Source organism: Vulpes vulpes, chromosome 3 (assembly GCF_048418805.1).
Source record: "Vulpes vulpes isolate BD-2025 chromosome 3, VulVul3, whole genome shotgun sequence".
NCBI classification, from domain to species: Eukaryota; Metazoa; Chordata; class Mammalia; order Carnivora; family Canidae; genus Vulpes; species Vulpes vulpes.
Genome location: NC_132782.1, coordinates 109,120,904 through 109,140,879, shown reverse-complemented (window position 1 = coordinate 109,140,879; position 19,976 = coordinate 109,120,904). Strand labels below are relative to the sequence as shown.

Genomic DNA, 19,976 nt, shown 5'->3' with positions numbered 1-19,976 from the left:
AGCTAGAGGCATTGGGGAATGGAATTGTCTCTGTCTCATGAGAAGGGGATCTTTCTTCTACGAATCAAAGATCCTCTAGCTCCTTTCTTTTAAAACTTATTACAAATAGCAGGATTTAGAGAGACAAAGTCTTCTGCTTTTGGAATCAGGGCATTGGCAAATGGAAATTGCACAGTCGCATGATGTGTCCATCAAAATAACTCCTGTCTTTTTACTTTGATGTGGTTTGGAACAGTTACATTTAGACTTTCATTAGCATGAAATTGCTTGATTAAATGTCAAGATTAGGTGAGTGCTAACAGATTCGGGGTTTTTTTTGTTGTTTGGGGGGGTTGTTTTTTGTTTTGTTTGCTTTTACGCCTAAACTTTGACCAAAACCATGACTAGGAAATCTTACCAAGATGTTGCTTCTAGCCAACAAGGGAGGACTGTTTAGCTCATTAACATGTAGTCGAATATGACATGACCTTCAAAAGCCTACATTAGATGGAGCCTTGCAAATAGAACTTCATCTACTTCCAATCACATTTTATCAACGGAGCAGTGAATGAAGGCTAGTTTGCTAAATGCTTCACTCCCTACTTTGAGTCTTCAGTGAGAAGGAATTAAAAAGAGGACACATTGCTAGGCACATGTCCCCGACCCTGTCTGTTCGAAAAAGTCGGGCCTGTTTCATTGATAGAATCGGTCTCAATATTTTTCATGGCTTAACGTCTTACCCAGGGAGTCCCAAGAAGTGTGCATGCTCATGTTTTAAAGTGCCAGCTGACTCCATTTTTATAAAACCCCTTGGACAAGGGCTCTCTTGTTCTCCTTCCTCAACCCCTAACCTCAAAGATCTGTTTCTCCCTATGAGAGGTAGTGACATCCCTAACACTTCGCCAATCCTTAACGGTAGAAGATGGATCATTGCGTAGCTGGGAGGCGGTGGGAAATGTGCCTGGGATGCAAGAGACATTTACCATCTTCGAAAGCTTGAAAAGGGAGCATGTGTCTGGAGGGGTAACTGGCTGGGGTGGGGAGGAACATTGGTTTTAAATGGTAATAGATGCCATTTGCGGATATGCTGCTTAGCACAGCCTCGGCTCTCCCGTGGAGATGCTCTCTTGTTCCTGTGTGTGAAATTAGCTTCGGACATCACAGATCACACACTGCAAAGTCACAGGTTCAAGAGGTAGACATTGATTTCATCCCGTGACTTAACAAACCCTGCCTTGTAAGCAAGTGGTCCACAAAACAATATTCCTAAAAGAGGCCACAGATAATGAAAGTTTGCCTGGGTAGAGCGAGTGTTTTCACCTACCTTATCTGATTCAGGGTGGCTGCTTGGTAAATTCTTAATGAATTGCTATTGATCAGATTTCAAATTGAGAGAGATATCCCTGTTGCTTTGATGGCCATATTAATAATATGTTGTATGCTTCATAAGGTTCAATTTGAACTCTGCATTTTGAACCAAGCATGAAAAAGGAGACACCCGTATCAGTCAAATGTTACATTATCTCCCAGCCAGTCCTCCCTCCTCATAGAGTGAATATGGACGATCAGAACTGGTCGGTCAACAAAGGTTGTGACTCATGGTTTAAATGAGGTCTCTAAGCGCTTCATCTGCACCCATGCTGGGAGAACCCGGGACATCGCGCCCTCCACTTCCCCCCCAACTCTAACCAAAAAAACCATCCCTGCATGCAGAACAACACTCCTTAGGGCAGGTCCCTTGAATCCTGGTATCTACTGGATTTCAGTGTTCAACAAAAGGCAAATTATCTCTTTTTAAATGAAGAAAAAAATCAATGAGATGCTTAAAAATCTCAGTTTTGAGGGCTTGATGGATTTTATAACTGAAATTCTTATAAAGATGTGTTATTCTTACATAGCTGCCCATCGGGCAGAGCTGGCCAGTTTTGTCTGAGGCTTGGGCTAAAGATGGTGAGACGAAAATTGCTGGGCAGTAGGATCTGCAGCACTGAAGGGATTTTCTTCCTGTCCCCAAAGGAAAAGTGACGATTTTCACTTGGGTCTTTTGGAGAGGATGCCAAAATGTCAATTCTGCTCTTGCCACGTAGAAGACACTTTTCTTGTTTGTCTGTGTGGTTTGTGAGACTGTATTTACAAGAACATTTGTTTTCTTATTCAGTGTCTCCAGCAATGATATTCGTTGTTTGGTTTTGGTTTTGGTTTGGTTGCTCTTGAAAGACAAGTGCTCACATGGGTGACACAGGCAACTGGCCTTTTGACAGCAGCACTGACCCCTCAACATGCATGTGCCCAACCCTCACCTTGGACACTCGGATAGCTTCTCATTCTGTAATATCAAGAACCTTCCATGAGTAGGATCCTACAAGGAAGAGACAACAAAAGGACAAGATGATTTTCCCTTCTTAGAACCAAGGTCTGCCTGCCACTGTGATTCACTAGAGCTTTTCCAGGACTGGCCAGTGATTGTAGTAGAAGTAGAATATGGGTCTTATACTCGAATGAAGGTCGAGAAGCAGGTTAGTTATTTTGGCAGAGCAGCAGGAAATTCATTTCAGTTGATTAACATGTAGTGAGTCATCACTGTGTATCAGCAAGTGTTCTAGGCCCTTAGGACATAGCATTAAATAAGCCGGGAGAAGCCTTTCCTCCAAGGAGCCTCCTATCCAGTGGAGACTGGTCACCCAACATATAGATGCAGAGGCATGTAATAGGCTTGCATAGTCAAGTTATATAACAGCTATAGTGAATCCAGGAGCAGAGGGGTAGATAGAAAATAGGATACCATGCTTTAGGTTCAGCGAGCAGAAAGGACCTCTCTGAGAGGGTGACATTTGAGCAGGGACCTGAATCAAATGAGGGTGCAAGCCAGGTACGTCATCGTGGAACTGTAAGCATTTCAGGCTGAATAAGCAGCAACTGCAAATGCCATGTGGTTGACGCATGCCTGAGGTGGCCAGGCTCGGCTGCAAATCAACATCATGTGCAGCATAGCCACAGCATATGAGTACAAGTGAGAGTTTTGGAGATCAAATCAGGAAGACGGCTAGGGCTCAGAACAACTTAGGACTTGCAGAATTTGAAACCACTCAAGATTTAAGTGTGGTAGGAAGGCACTGGAGCGTCAGCTGTGATGTGCCTTATTATTTTAATGATGAGTTAGACTGCATTATGGAGAACAGATCGCAAGATGACAAGAGCAGGAGAAAGAGCACTAGCTGGGAGTCTCTTCCAGCAGCCCAGGGAGAGGTGGCAGGCGGTAGGATGACGGTTGTGGAAGAGCCAAGAGGTGGTTGGCTTTTGGGCTGTATTTTGACAGGAGAACAAGCAGGATAGGCTGGCAGATAAGAAGCATATGAAGCTCAGTCCATGTTACATGAACACACTCTCCCTTTTGCTTCAAGGCGCTCAGTTATTTCCATGGAGGGCTGACTTATCTTATGGCCATGCTGAGTGAGCCCTCCATCCCTGTAGTAATCATTCCTCAAATGGGCTTCGCTGAATTCTCCAGGGTGTAATGCTAACTTCCTGTCATTTGTGAGCAAATTCTGTGTGCTAGCATGATAAATTACATGTATACATAGATACCCTCGTGTGTGTGTGTGCTTGTGTATACATGCACATATGACCTATTACATTAGCTCAGTGAGGTAGATGTTACCCTCATCCTCATCTTCGAAGTTACAAAAAGGAAAAAATAACGCTCCAGCCCAGAAAACTTTGGTAACTTGTCTCAAATCCCAGTGGAGTCCATCTGATGACAGAGTTCTTTCCACTAGACCATGCTGCTCCCATGTGCTCCTTGTACTTTGACCTTGGAACATTGACCTTTGCCTCCAAATGGAGTTCTCCTGTTTTCTTTAACTGTGCTATCTTGTTCCTTAAAAAAACTAGTATTTTTGAGTTGTTAAAACGCGGAGAGGCCCTAAGGAACTTGACAGTTCTCCAAATGGCTGTTCTACTGGGTGTTTATTTGACTTGGCCCATCCCCTCATGCAGCAGGTGTGTGTTGAACGCTCTAATGTGCTGGGGACTGGTCTAGGTGCAGGGACAGAGTGATGAAGGGAGCAGCTGACTTACCAGGCAGCATTCTGCGTATTCCAGGAGAGAGGGTTGAACAAGCAATGTGTGTTCCAGGTCAGTTCTCCAGAAATCTTTCTTTTGTTGAAAATCAATGGCTGAAAATCAACTAACAGGATAATCCATTCCCTGAAAACTACAAGAAACTTTGAACCAGTTGTTTTGGCTGCTGAATCCAGATGCCCCCTGCCCAAGGGAGTGTGTATGCATGCTTGTGTGTTTATGGGGTGCAAGTGGAAGCTAGGTCTCTGTCCGGCAGCAAGTCTTGCCTCCTCCACTGGACCAGTACCATCTTGGAGGCATGGGAAACCAACCTGGGAACACACTCCAAGTTCTTGAGTACTGGACACTAGGTAAGAGTGGAGGTCTGCAAAAAAGCCTTGGCCGAATGAATGGCCAAAGCCATTAAAGCCAACCCCTGTAAAGAGACTGCTATATACTTTATGAAGCAATTATCAGAAGCAAGTTCATGGCCACACAGGGTGTCATCATCCCCTTCCATCCTTCTATCCCCACCCAAACTGCATGTATGTGCACACACAGGCACATCAACACACACCTCCACGTCCATGCAGCCTCTGATAATATTGAGAAGTTTCCAAATTGGCCATTCCCCTAATTGATCCTTCAGCAAACTTTACCTAATTGTCTTCCTTACATTTTGGTTATTTGATTATTCAGCAAAGTCGTCATGCAGCAAATTGATTTGTAGTTAATTGGTCTGTTTCCAATAAAGTGTGATGTGTATTATAATAGGAGAGTGCAGGGTGTTCAGGGAACATACAAACAAAGGAACTGAGTAAAAATAATTATAACATTTATTGAGAGCTTGCTGTGCACTAGGCATTGTTCAAAGCTAGTTACAGGCAATAGCAATACCCTATAAAAATAAAATGTCTCTATCACTTTACTTATAAAAATTAAAGATATCCAGATAGCTCTGAATTAGCCTAGGTGAGGGAGTGCTGTATCAGTGCAGAATTTGAATAAAAAAATAGAACAGCAGTTATCAAATGTTAGAGCGCATGAAAATTACCTCCAGAACTTATTACAAATGCAGAATCCATTTCCTCTTCCCATGCCCTTGCCCCAGAGATTCTGATTTACAGGTTTGGAGAGTGAGCCTGAAAATCTGCATTCTTACAAGTTCCCCCAGATAATTCTAATAGAATCTCCCGGGTAATTCCTAGTTTTTTAGGAACCACATTGCTAATCAATCAGGAACCTTTCTCCTTTCAGTGGTAATGAGAACATAGAGTAGGTTTTTCTAGAATTGTGCTCTGCAGTATGGTGGCCAATAACCACATTTGGCTATAGGGCCCGTGAAATGTGGCTGGTCCAAATTGAGAAGAACTGTAAGTATAAAATATATATTATATTTTGAAACCTTAGTACAAAAATTATGTAAAATATTCCATTAATCTTTAAGTTGATTACACACTGAAATGATAATATTTCAATATGTTAGATTAAATAAATACATAAGGCTAAACTGCTCCTGTTTCTTTTTACTTTTTTTTTTAAAGATTTTATTTATTTATTCATGAGAGACAGAGAGAGAGAGAGAGAAAGAGGCTGAGACACAGAGAAGCAGGCTCTATGCAAGGAGCCCGATATGGGACTCGATCCCGGAACTCTAGGATCACGCCCTGGGCCAAAGGCAGACACTCAACTGCTGAACCACCCAGGCATCCCTCTTTTTACTTTTTTTAATGTGGCTACCATAAAACTTAAAATGGCTCATCTTAGGCTCATTATATTTTTATTGGACAGTACCATTCCAGAGCCAGATTTTCATTCATTTTGCCCAAATGAATATTCAAAGGGTTTGATTAAAATATCATGGCAGATAATCTGGATATTGGCAGTATATCCTAACTTTGTGTTTTAATTTTGCCTCCAAGTGAGAGTAGAGTTTGTGTGTGTGTGTGTGTGTGCGCGTGCACATGCGCGTGGGCTCATTCTTCTCACCCTGCTAGTTAACCTCTCAGAATCTTTGATCTGCTTACAGGAGGCTCCAGATGTTTACTTCAGGGGTAGTTCTGACACAAATACTTCACGGGCTTTAGTGTCATGACCCCACCTGGGATAGAGAGAAGGCAATGCCACCTTGATAGCATCAATGACTGACAGTCATTTGGCTGCTGACTAACTGGTAACCAGTAACCTTCATGTCAACCTCACTACGACCTTATACAGTCAGTATGTACCATTACCTCCATTCACAGATGGAGGAAGTGGCTCAGAGAGGAGATAAACTTTCTAAGATTACTCTTCGGGGTTCTCCCAGTAGGTTGAACCCTAGCTGGGGGGCCATGTTGATTTCAAAGCATGATGGGAATCTCTTAGTGGTTTTGGTAGAGTGGTCATCAGGACACTTTCTAGAAACAGGCTTTCTAAGAGGAGGACAGCCTTGAGCTTGGCATTTAAGCGAGTATGGCTATGGGCCTTTTATTGGAGCAGGCATTCCAGAGCGAAGGAACTGTGGCCAAAAGCAGGACTTCCTGTGTCTTCTCAGCTCCCAGGCAGTGGCTATTACTCTGCTCTGATGAATCTAGAATCAAGATTCCTATCTCAGACCTGTTCTGTTGGGATTCAGAATTGGAAGAGGTTTAGAATTGCACAGAGGGTACAGAAAGTATGATGCCATCTGATTTGCCATGGGTGGTATGGTCTGTTTTTCATAGATGTTACAGGTTTACATGTAAACAAGTTACAGTTCAGAGGTGTGACCATTTGGATGAGCAAACTCTGTGACTCCCCATTTAGAATCTAAAGAATCCAGAAGATGCTTTCCCCATTGGTTCTGAGCAAAGAAAATGTGAGGCTGAAAAATGTATTAAGTGATTGGTAAAGGTGATCATTTCAAATCCAGGCAAAGGAAGTGAGCAACAATAGAATTCAGAAATGTCAGAGTCAAGTTGAGATGACTTCATGTTGCTCATTTGGGGAATTTCTTCTATTTGTACTTGTTTTTTTTTTTTTTTTTTTTTTTTTTTGGAAGTTTTGCTACATTTGAGGTGGCTTTATAGATGTTTTGAGTTACGGGACTGGATAAGTTTCTCTCCCATGTATCCTGAGAAGCTTTTTAGAAAAAGCTTGGTCACCCCCCCCCCCCCCCCGCTCCCATGGTCTACAAATGTATAAGTCATGGTCTAGACTAAAGCTAGGAGAGGCTATAGTAGTCAAAGAGGAGTGAATATGTTCATATAAGACCTCAGACCTCGGTGGACTCTCCATAGGAAAGTGAATGGGAACATCCCCTTTTAACCCATCTCTCTTTAAATTCTTCCTCAATACATTCAAGTGGTTTCCATCCTAATACTTTCAAGAAGATTTTTCCCCTATTGTGACAATCCAGGATGTATGGCTTAAGGTCCTGTGAATCCTCTCACTTCTTCCTGTGGAGATGAAACAGGTTGATTGGTACCAGTCGTTGTAGGTCTCTTTGCAGTGAAGAGATTAATTCATTGTCCTTGCTGTGTAAGACCCTGGAAGATGTGCCCCAGATCTTGGCCATCATTACCATTTCTATCCTAAGATCTTCTCAAACCAATGCACATTATGCTAACCCAGACTACACAGCCTGAAAATTGTGATCTAATATTTGAGAAAGGAGGGTTTGCCCTCAGCCTTCTTGGTTGTCTGGTAGATGTTTATTTGCATGAAAGTGAGAGCCATTATCTGCAAGGTATCTCAAGCTACCCCAAACCAGGAATTGGAAAGGCCTTCTGTGGCCTCCCATATTGTGAGCTGCATTTCTTCATCTTTTGAAATAAGGGATTTTTGTCTCCACCCTGAGCTAACAGAAACCCACAAGCCAAGGGGACCTGTCAGATCCTACAGTCCAAAATCACCAAAGGATTTGTCAGAAGTCTTCCACCTTCCACCAGTAAGGACCTGGGATCTTACTATGCTCTGCTGCATTTTTATGTAATGATGAGTATCAGATGGGCCAGCTGTAAAATAGAAATGCCGATAACACTCTATTTTTGAAAATGGATTGATTTGCAGTGGATCAGGGTAGGAACTAATACAATAGCTGGAACAGAGCTGAGGGATTCCAAAGCCCACATTTCCTCCATGTGGTCTTTTGCTTCCTCTTCCTGACCCATATTCACGTAGCTCCTTTCCAGCCACTGAGAATTGCCGAGAGCAAGGCATTTTCCCAAATGCAAAGAATGCCTGATCTGGAACGGTGTTCCAGGTGCTTTCTCTCTGGATGGGGGTGGGGGGGGGTGGAGAGCAACAACTTATCAGTGGATTATACCCGCAGCAATGAAAACCAGGGGATTTTCTTTTAAAAGTCCTTTGGTTTGCATTTGGAAAAGCTCAAGAAACTAGAGTGACGAGGTGGGATGAGGATCCCCTCTTCCTGTGCAGGTTAGCTTCTGTCTTTCTTCTCATTGGATACCTCTGACACCCAGAGCAGCGTGAGCCATACTGGGATCCAGAGCCCAGTGGCCCCTCCATAGGGACGTGAAGGAAACTTGCCTTAGCTAAATCATTGCTCTCCAAATAGCAGGCTGTTAGAACTGCAGGGTTATGGTATGGTACCCCCTTTGTATATGGTCCTGTATGTGTGTGACTGGCATGGATTCATTTTCCCAAATGTCTTTCAGACTATACCTTCAATATAATTAGAAGGGCACCTATAGCCCCTGACAACAGTGCAGAGACCCCAGTGATCAGAATGCATACTCTTTTGAAAGCATGCTCTGCAACACTTCTGAGTGTGGTGGGGGCACAATCCTCCAGACCTCCTTGCCATGGTTGCGCTGTCCAGGAGAGCTACATGCCACTGGGAACTTCATCTGTAGGGTGGGAGATATTCACTTAACTTTCTGCAACCCAGGGTTTCCCCAGCTAGCTCTGGGACAGGAGGCATGGGGAAGTGATGATACAGGAAGAATAAAGATCCATGAGGGCATAAAGGCTCTTAATTGAGATATAGAATAAAATACAGACAGTGAAATTAATTAGTGTTCTTACTATGTCCCTATAAGAAAATCACTTCACTGCTGGAATCCTGGTGTGGGTACCAGCACAGCTCTATTGTATTTCATTAGCATCCGGCTTGTTTCAACTGGATTCAGATGTTAATAATAAGTAATATTTGCATTTCTCAGTAGAGTTGACAAAGCACTTTCACAAACACAGGTTCTCATTTCCCACTCAACAGGCAGCATAGTTATTCATTTTACTCCAACATAATCTTAGGGTCAAATGCAGCACTTCTAACCACATCTGTAACTCATAAATTAGATAGTGCTTAACTCCAAATATCTGTAGGTTGACTGCTAGAGCTACACGCAATCATGTTAGAAGAGAATCTTGCCTCTACAGACCAGAGGTGTGGGCAGCAGTGAGAGCCTGGCTTGGCAACTCTGCATAAGATTCCCCGCATCACGATCTCTTATATCTGTAGACTGCTTCAAAATGTACCCTGGTTTCGTTCCATGCACTTTATCTATGAATTAGATGGGGCTGAGACTCAACAATACCACTTAATGGACAGGAAAATGAGGCTCAGAGAGAGAGAGAGACTTACCTAGTCTTTGAGAAAGGACATTGCAAAGGCAAACTTGAACTTGGATCTTCTTGTCCCATGCCTTGTGCTCTACCCAGCATCATGGGTGGCCTCCTGGTTTTCACTTGCTGCTAAGGTAAAAAAAAAAAACAAAAAAACATGGGCTCATGATAACCTGGCTGTAAGCCATGGTGAGGTCATCAGCAAAGCTGTTATCTTCTATTTCATTGTTTGGTTGGCTTTTCCCTAAATGGTTTTGAAGAGCTTTCCAGCATCTTGGCCAGTCTTCTGTGAACTCTTAGGGGTGATTGAAATTACGCTCTGTACTTCCAGAGTCCCCAGAAACTTTTCTTTTGAGTATCTTGAAGGGTTTTGAATGTCTCTGGAAGCAGCTAACCTAGAATCTTCAGAAAGCCTATCTAGAAGAATCTTTGCTGCTGACAGGATCCTAAGGATGGGTACAAGTGTCTTCTGGGACTCACTTCTTTCCTGTTTGCTCCTCCCTCTCCCTGCCTTCACTCATGCAGCAGGATTGGCTTGGCTTTCTGTTCACTTGCACTGTGGCTAACTACTTTGGTGGATGCCGGAGGTAAAAACGGTGAACAAAATAGACGTAGCCCAGCCTCCATGGGGCTGACCTTCTGGGCAGGGGCGGGAGGGGTCAATAATCAGGTGGGGATGTAAGCAAACAAAATGGTTAGAGACTTGCTACATTACATGAAGGACAGGCAAGTACCAAGGCTGTAAGGAGAGAATGAATTTGCATGTGTTCACGGAGTAGTGATGAGGACGGTGTGCCTGGAGTATAGGGAGCAAAGGGCAGAAGGGAACATGATCGGATGGAAAGAGGGTCAAGGGCAACTCATGCAAGTTTGGGTTTTATTCTGGGATCAATGGGAAACCATTGAAGGGTTTTAAGCAGGGAAGTGATATGATAAGGTTTATATTTAACTAGGTAGATGATGGATGGATAGGTAGGATATGATAGATGGTAGACTTATTAGCTACAGATATAAATGGCTGATGGTTTGAAGAGGCAGGAGTAGAACAAAAAGACTGTTGTAGATTTTGTTCTGATGAAACCCTGGTGCCTTAGGTTAGGGTGGTAATAGTGTGGAATGGAGTAAAGTAGACACATGGAAGATTTCATCTGTAATTTCTGATGGATGAGATGTGGGGACATGGAGACCATCATGACCTGATTGCATCATTGTCCACCACGGCCAGGGATGGGTGGCATGGAAGGTGATGATATGTATAGGTTGCTCATAAAATGGCAGGCATAAGACATTTTCCCATCACCCCTGTCGGGGTCCCTAGGAATCGCCATTTTTCCTCTGGGCTGTGCTTAGCCAGCTCTGAGGACATTAGGTCACTGACGTGCCCAGCATTTCTGCCGCAAAGAGTAGCGCTCCAGTCCACATCTTCCCTAATAACCTTGTGTCTAAATTGTAGTGTCACACAAGGGCGTGTTTAGAAATTAGCATTTGAAAAGCAGCCTCCTTGCTTTCAGTTTGAGCTGACATGGTCCCTTTTCCTCTGTGGAAATGAAATTTATTAATCATAATAAAACCATCGGATTCTGAAGGTAGAGGTCACCCTGAGGAGAAAAGGAGCCTGCTCATTTACGAGGAATAGTTCAGTGCTGCTGTATTTTTCTTCTGCCTTGGAAAAGAATACGGCCAAATTGTTACCTTGGGTTTTCCACGAAGGTTGAAGCTCTGCCCAGTGTTATAGGCAAATAAGAATTTACCATTAAAGTATGTGGAGGGAAGAGGCAGGAGCTACATTCTCATCGAACACATTCAGACTACCAATATGTTATCTCCTCAAGAGAGGAAACTTGCCACAGTAATACCATTCCTCAAGTTAAAAAAAAAAATCTCTGGGCATTTTCATACCCGTTTTAAAGGAATACCATCAAAGCGATGCTCTGGCATCATTTACTAAATTCCCAAGGATTTTCAGTTTGTCTTTGCATTTTATGTCCTGTTCATAAGACCGGCTTTGGTGGGTGAAAGTACATTAAAATAATTCTATTAGTGGTTTCTTTTTTCTCTAGACCAATGACAGACTATTTTCTCACAAAATGAAAGTCAGCACCAAAGTCATATATCATGTCCTTTTACCCCTAATTCACATCTACTTCTAGTTATGTGGGCAGGGGCCCAACTTGGGTGACATCTGTGAATATAAGAATTCTTCAAAAACATCATCCTTCATCTTGTTTGGACATACATCCAAACATACGTCTCTGTCTTGGACTTACATCCGTTCTTCTTCCAGCGAGAGGGAGCATTGTTGACTGAGGGCTGTCTGATTGAGACAAATCAATCAAGGGTGCTCCAAAGAATGAAAAGAGAAGGTTGACTGTTCACAGGTGACCCTGAGAGGGTCACCTCAGAAAAGAAACATCCACTCCTGTCCCGGCTGTGGAGGATCAGGAGAACTATGTGTTGAAGCGGAAAGCCTCATCTCAGTTATCTGAGCTCAGTGCCCTTTGAAACACACAAGGAGAGTTTAGGAGTACGGCACGTCCAATGACAGCTTGGCATCATCAAAAATTTCCATTTGGGGTCTAACTCAGACCCTAAGATTTAAAGAACTTGCACACAAGTTTCTTCCCACTGTCCCAGACTCCACAGTGTGAGCAACCAAGTGAGACCCATCCAGTACATTCTGAGAAAGAAGATTGGAAGGAAGGTGGGGGAAAGCCGGGAAAGGGAAGGAATACAAATACACGCGAGTGAGACCTTAAGAGATGGGAGGTGAGCTAGTACAGACAAACCATTTCTTCCTGCCTAGTTCCTTCGTTCCCTAAAGCAAAGTCCAAGAGTCACAAGCCATTGATAATGGACATATATCGCATGCAGTGGCCGGTACACGCATCCCCCAGCTGCTGTGAGTGTTGGTTGCTAATGGTGCCTAGCTGCTCCCTCCTTCAGAGATCTACCCACTGCCAAAGAGGGTCATTTTAACTCAGAAATTGTCCTCCCTCCTTAGGGAAGCCCACAGCTGATGCTGAACTTACGCGAGTATTAAAAACCCAATGTACTCTTCTCCAGGCGGGATTAACTTTGGGGTGCAGCTCACAAGATCACGTAGACTCCACGTAGCGAGACTCCAGCTCAGAGCCTATCCCCGCTTCTCTTTTTCTCTCATTCTCCAGCCTACTTGCCTCTCTGTCCTCTTTTTGAAAGTGCTCCTTTCAACAAAGCATGTGTGTAACAATCTCCATCTCAGACTCTTTTGGGGAACCTAACCCAGTTCAACCTGCACCTCAACTTTGATTATTACCAAAGAACCAATGTCCATACTGTCTCCACAAAGGTATCTGGCAGGTCATTCAAGGAAGGGTGTTAGATGGCATGGAAGGGGCACACGGGTCACCCTGAGAGATTCAAGGATCAGCTCTGACTCTGTTTGGCTCTGTGATCTTGAGCAAAATAAACTCTCTGCCCTGTAATTTCTGATGTGTTGCTGTGGTCACTTCCAGACACTCACTAGGCATCCATCTCTTCTTCATTTCTGTTCCAAAGCCTGTACTGGGAGGCAGCCCGGTGGAGGGAGGAGGAGGGGAGAGAAGCATAGAGAAACTCAAAGATGAGATCTCAGCATCAAGAAATATTGTTTGAAAAGTGTCCCTTCTCAGAACTTGACCACTGATGGTTAGAAGTTCTGGGGTGATAGGATCAAAATCAAATCAGACTAATTCTTGGGTGAGAGGGTGCAGGGGGAAGGCCGTACAAACCCTTCCAGGAGCCTCCTGTTCAAGCACATCTGTTATTTCCTCTTCCGAGATGTTGGACCCTAACTGCACAGACTGAACCACACCACCCTTTGTGATCCGCCTTGTCTCACTTGATTGGTAACAGCTAAATTAGGAGAAAAGAGAGTCTCTCTTGAGAATAACATGTCCTTCGTGAGTCCTGGGCTTCTTGAAACCACTCTTTCCAGGTGTTTCTTCTGTCTACCTCAATGTGTATTATCTCACCAGCAAATGTTAAATGAACAAAAGAATGTGTTGGCCACAGTTGGATCTCTCTCGTGTGGCAGATGGGAACGTGTTCCTAATCTCTGAAGATGAATAGGGCCCCTCCACACTGTCTTGGTATTTTTGTATTTTATGGTTGTTATTATGACTTTGTAATTGCATATTATGGATTAATCTTCACCCGTGTTTTCCTTTCAGTTACGGACGAGTTTATGCTGCCGACCCCTACCACCACACACTTGCTCCAGCCCCCACCTACAGCGTTGGTGCCATGGTGAGTACCAATCCCTCCTCTTCCTCACTTTTTCCTGCTTCCCTTCCCTTCCCCCAGCTGGGACCTTAGTATGGGTTGACGGTTGACGTCCTCTCACTTTCCCTTAATTGAATTTGTCTCTTGTGCTAACAGCAGCTAAAATGCCACATTAATCCTCCCAGTAAACTTGATAAATGTCTTAATTTCTTGGCAATGTAGTGCATGTAAGTTATTATATTTCTAATTTTGCAAGTCTCACCTAGCAGAGCACTTACCTTAATGGAATAATTAGTCATTTTGATAATTAAATCCATCACTAACAGAATGCAGTGTCAATGCAGAACTTTTTTTTTTCTTTTTTTTTTCCCTCCCTTGCTGCTCATTCACATAGCCCCAAGGTTCCAGCCCCAGCACAGACTTCAGAGGAGCTAAGCTGCACACTTCCAGGCCTCTGCTGTCAGGCAGCTGAGAATCTGACTGCCTCTCCTCCCCTATTACAATTCATGTTTAAAGTCATAGTCGCCCAGGAAAGAAAATAGAGAGAGGGGCACACTTTGTGTGTGTGCCTAGTACATAAGGAATTAGAAGGAATCAGCTGGGTTCAGGAGTTGTCTTTTGTTTTTTGGGGGGGTGTCTGGGTTTTTGTTTTGGGAAGGGAGGGGGGGAGGGCAAAAATGGGAGGTGAGGGTGGGGTGAATTTGCCTGTACCTTGTTCAACCTTCTATGCACTAAAACTCTTGAGTACAGTAAGACGTGCCCATCACGTGAGAGCGTATGCAATCATTACAAAGCTTTTGGCATGCAGTTTTCTGCTTGGGATCAAGAATATCAGTCCTTATCCTAAAAATAAATCCCCATAGGCATTCATTTGAATCGCCAATACTTTTAGAACAAAGAAATAGTTAAGTGCCACCTCATAACCATCTAAAGCCATGGCCAGACAAGTCACTGGAGCTTGGTCATTGAAATTCAACCATGATTTGGAAACATACTATTTTGCACAAGCTCAATTACATCAAGCAATCCATCTGTAAACTCCCCTCTCAAGAGCAAATTCCAGCCAGGTTGTTGAGGCAAGTCAAGTAAGCAGTTGATTTAAATTTTCATCCTGATTTTGCATTCAGCAACTCTGCCTCAACACCTAGCCCACTTGAGGAATGTGTTGGAAAGGAGAGTTGAATCGCTGCATCCAATCAGCCGTCTATGTTCGGCCTCTTGAGTGTAGACTGAGCTTTTCCCATTGGAATGTCGCATTAATGAATCCAACAAGCAAACAAAACGAGACAGGGCCAACCCTTCCATTGCCCGGCCCATGTCAGAGTCCTTCTCTCTAGCGGGACTGGCCAATGGAACTTGGGCTCACAGGGATTTTCTCTAGAAAGAGCTGTTGGGGGAGGTCAGGATTGGCCCTGTCGTTAGTTCTCCGAGAATGACCTGGGATGGGTAGGGGGTGCCTCCATTTCGGTTGCTTTTGAGTGTCTATTTTTCACATTAGTCTTTTTTGATGATCCACGTGTTGCAAAAGGAAAATGTAAAAAACACACCCCTCAAATTGCTTTGTTTCAGAATGCTTTTGCACCCTTGACTGATGCCAAGACTAGGAGCCATGCTGATGATGTGGGTCTCGTTCTTTCTTCATTGCAGGCTAGTATATACCGAGGGGGATACAACCGTTTTGCTCCATACTAAATGACAAAACCATTAAAACCTTCCAATGTGGGGAGAGAGGAAGCTTTCCGAGGCCTGGGTATTGCAATACATGCAGTAGTACATCATTTTAGCAGCTCTAAAAATTAAAAAAGAGGAAAAAAATTACATTTTTTATCTTATACCTCAGATATTTTGTTCTGTGTATTTTAATATTGTGGGTCTTTAATTTCTGAAGGTTCCGTAGTTTGGTTGCTGGCTGTAGGAGTTTTTGTGGTTGAAATAGAGAGACGCTAGCTATGAATAAAAACTGGTTTAGGGCCATATCCAGAGTGCTATATCATGTAAATGAATTATATATGCTGAATCTTAAGCTACTGGGGTTATCAGCTGTCTGGGAAGAGTGTAAGTGACTACAATAGTCATTTTTTTCTGCATCTGCATTATTTTATTTTACGAGCGGGGAAAGGGTGGGAGGGTCTTAGGGGATGGGGACCGGGATTTGGGCTAAAAGGAAACATAAACTAGTAACTGATGAATCCAAACGACCCACTGCACCAACAATCATATATCAGCGGTTCTAAGTTACTCATTGAGTTCAAGCCAAAGGTTATGTTGTTAAGGGGGTGCTTCTCGAAGCACTTTGTGCATCCAAGTTGAATGAAGCTGTGCAAACCCACCCTTTAAAACCATTCCACCTGGCAGTATTCAGCTTCTTAACCAGCCGCTAGTTATTTAGGCAAAAACTGCTAGTTAGGCCATCAACAAGCATTCTTTTTATATTTCTTCCAGTATAATAAATTATTGATATCATTGCTGACTTTTATATTATGGGAGGGAAAAAAATAACATTAATAAAAAGGTGATAAAAAGCACTGTTTCTATTTTTTTCTTTTTTTCCAAAAAAAGAAAGTAATAAAAACTTAAATTCTTTGTACCAGTTAAAAAAAATGTATAAAATTTACATCTGTGCAGTGGAGTTGTTAAGTTCTAGAAACAGTCTATGAAGCTTTAGTTTTAGCCTAGTAGAACAACTGTTAGAGACAGATGTATAATTTTTATGGAATTACATGATAATCATATTCGGATTTATAGAAGCATTTTACAAGTATTGCAATCATTGAGTAGAGATAATCATGGTATTTTCATCAGCTTGGTAATTTTTGAAACATGACTGTGTTGTGTGAGCAATCTGCAATTTTTCCGCCCGTGAGAGCCTGCCCTCCTCCTCTTCCTCGTCCCCAAGGATTCTCTCAAACCAGTATCTTTAGTTCTGTCTCCGAGGCCCAGGACACTTGTCAGAAGGAAGCAGAAAAACAAAACAAAACAAAAAAACAGTAGGTTCCACCCTCTTCATCCCCGAAGAACTATGTCCCCCACTTCGGCAGCAGGGCCAGAGCGACACAGCCGAAAAATTGCAGTTTGTCTGTACTTCTTCTGTTTGAACTCTTTCCATGTTGTCCTGTTTACAAGTTAACCTAAGTTGGGGTATCTGTCACGGGTCTTCCTGTTTTTGTATTGAAATAAAAAACAAAACAGCGGCCAGCCGCCTCCCGTAGTTCCGCCATAGGTCAATCTTCCGTGTGTTTGTGCAGTGCGGAGCCCTACCGCCCGCACTCCAGTAAATTCTCAGCTCACCGCTGTGAACCCGCCAATCCGCTGTAACAACTCTGCTTTAAAAAAAACAAAACCAAACAAAACTTAAAAAAAAAAAAGTGTTTGTGATCCAGCTTTCTCTTGTCATCCTATGTGCATGCAGTAAGATCGGTTGGATATTAAACCATCAATAAAGTTTCACAAGATTTGAAAACAAAGTTTCTGTAGCTTCGATATCTAAGACAGATTCTCGTTATCTGGAGAGGAGGAGAGAAGGGGGAGGGGGAAATGCTTAGCAGCCAGAAGCATGTCAAATGTTCTTTTCGGCAGGTCGACTGGGGTGGGCGAGGGAGGGGCCAGGGGGTGTTTTATAGCATCACGGAGACATTCTCATTCCCCCACCTGGAGAACAGTGCCAGGACACTGGGTGCCCGGTTGATGTTTGTAAAAAAAAAGAAAAACAACAACAACAAAAAAAAAAAACAACACTTGATCACAATGCTCGGCATCCTGCCCCCGGGGGAAGAAAGGTAGAAGGGACAGGGGCCTTGGGGAGAATCCAGCGCTCTCTCCCCATTGCCTCCGATGTCAAAAATCCAGAATTTGCATTGTATTTGGAATCACAAACATAGAATTCTTACTGTGTTGGTTAAAGTAAAATTAATTTGCAGTTTTGATTTTCATCAATGAGCTGTACTTTCCCCCATGACTGTATGTAGTTTTAATAAAATCATTTAGAGCAAGTGAGTGCCACATGATGTTGCAAAACCTTTTGTCCGGGCACTCCGCCAAGATGCCAATAAGTCATTTTAAAATGTATGTCAGAGATGTAAACAAACATTTTGGATTTTTTTAAACAGTATTTATTTGGAATGTTTTCATTTATCTAAATAACTATTGCTATTATGAATTATGGAAAAAAAAGATTAATATCATGTGTGGCATATAGTGACTTCTTAACACACACATCACGCAATCTGCAAACCCAGAAAATGTGTATATCTGTCTTTAGAAATTAGTGTTTATATCACTTACAGTGGTTTGTGAATAAAGAAAAACTGGTTTGTAATATCAAAAAAATAAAAGCTTAGTCTGAAAAGGTACGTGCGAGTCGGTGTCCTGAGTCCTTTTGCTTCCGTGCGTTCCCCGGGACAGAGAGTCCGCGTGCACATGCGTGGCCATCCTGGGTCCCGCAGGGGGTGGGGGACAGGGGCGAGGGGCCCTGGTCCAGGTGAGCTGGGGAGGCTGTTCATGCCCCCACCTCCCGCAGACCCACCTGCCTCCTGCAGGAGCACTGGGTGCAGCTCCATATTCATCTTCCCAAAGAAGTCCAGGAAAGTGCCCAGCCTTGTTTAGGAAGGAAACAGAACTCAGGCAACCTATTCCCCCAGTACACAAATGTCAGTCTTTGGTTGAAAACAAAAACAGCAAAAACTGCATTTCAGACAAAACACGCATGCAAGTCCTTCACACAGTTTTGGGGTTGGGGGCGGGGGGCTTGGGTGAAGAAGGTAAACGTGAGCTCAAGGGCTGGAGTGTCCATTTCCAGCGTGTGCACCTGCGCCGAGGATCCTGCCCAGGCTCTCGTGTGCCTGATTCCATTGAATTCTTTAATGTTGCCATAAGCTTGAATCATTGACCCCATTGGGTATCTTAATAATATCTTAATCCTATCTCATTTAATGATCTTACCAGTCCCCATCAGGTTGGTAACACATATAAAGACTAACAAAACGTGAGGCCTAGAAGCAGTTCCAGGTTTGAAGCCCCATCTGATGACTTGCTCGCTACATTCCAGGGCAATTTAAACCAAAGCTCTGTGCCCCAGTGTCCTCTTCCACAATTTGGGATCATGATAACACTCACCTCTTGATACTGTTGTGTAGAATGAATATGATAGTCTACATGGCAGGACTGTAAGCTCTGGTGATGTAAAGTCCCACACCAAGCAAGCAGCAAGTTCGGCCTTCCAGAAGGGGCCTCCTAACAGGAGGGGCAGAGGTATTCCCTCCTGGCCCGTGGAAGGCTTTTAGCTTTCAACTTTAAAAAATGAGAAATCTTACCCTACATGCCAAAGGCCAATTTTCGTTCTCCAATCCTCTCCCCACAATGTGGGCTGTCTTCGTAGCATTAATTATGCCATTTCAAGTATATCCAGTGATCTCTTTTCTGCAAATTCCTCATGTATCAGACTCTGCAGCTCCACATCAGCATTGATTGCCCAGTGTCAACTCCTGAAAGCATATTGTAAATGGAGACAAGAAGGCTCAATAGGTCCTATGATTTGCCCAAAGTCATGTCTAGTGACTATTGGAAGCAGGCTCCACAGAAAGTTGTGTCTGATCCCGAAGCCTGTGCCCTCTTCCAAAAACTCTGCTCCATTAGTGACGACGGTGGTGGTAGTGGTGGTGGTGATGTCACACCTGGGCTTCTGGTTCGCTCTTCACAAAATACGGAAGGCTATGTTCATTGTAAAAATTAATTAACTAGTTTACACTGGCACATGGCGAGCAGGGTGATAATTATCCCCTGTAATGCTTAGAGCCCCTGCCCTGTCCAAATACAGGGATGGAAGTCTAGACAACAAAAGCAGTAGGATACATTAGAATCTCCAAAGCCAGGGTCTTCTCCAAAATGAAGATAAGCATATACATTTTATGTAAAATATGAAGAAAATTTAAACGATCGCAGAAGTGAAAAGGTTTGTTAAAAGACTTGCCCAGTGGATACTTGACACCTGCTCCTTCCTCCACCTGCATGTGGGAAAACGTAGGCAAATAGGCCCAAAGGAAGCCCGTGTGGGATCCGCATGCTTTGTGAGTACATAGAGGCTGTTAGTTTTGTGTGGATGATGCCTGGGAGGTAGTCACAGCCTGATCCCAACTATATATTTTTTTTTC

General features: G+C 43.4%; 1 protein-coding gene across 50 annotated transcripts in view; it reads left to right on the top strand.

Moving 5' to 3' along the window:
- The window catches only part of RBFOX1 (RNA binding fox-1 homolog 1), a 2,027,925-nt gene extending 2,009,746 nt beyond the window's left edge, over nucleotides 1-18,179 (top strand). For 27 of the 50 annotated variants that reach the window (XR_012000653.1, XM_072753902.1, XM_072753899.1 and 24 more), the window contains 2 exons: nucleotides 13,779-13,854; nucleotides 15,400-18,179. Coding sequence is in view for 47 of the 50 variants with exons in the window: in XM_072753899.1 (XP_072610000.1) it covers nucleotides 13,779-13,854; nucleotides 15,400-15,522 (199 nt within the window). In the remaining 3 variants the exon portion in view is untranslated. Of the gene's footprint in view, nucleotides 1-13,778; nucleotides 13,855-14,224 lie in introns of all 50 variants that reach the window. The other 23 variants (XM_072753896.1, XM_072753900.1, XM_072753898.1 and 20 more) reach the window with 3 other exon arrangements.
- The last annotated feature ends 1,797 nt before the right edge of the window (nucleotides 18,180-19,976 follow it).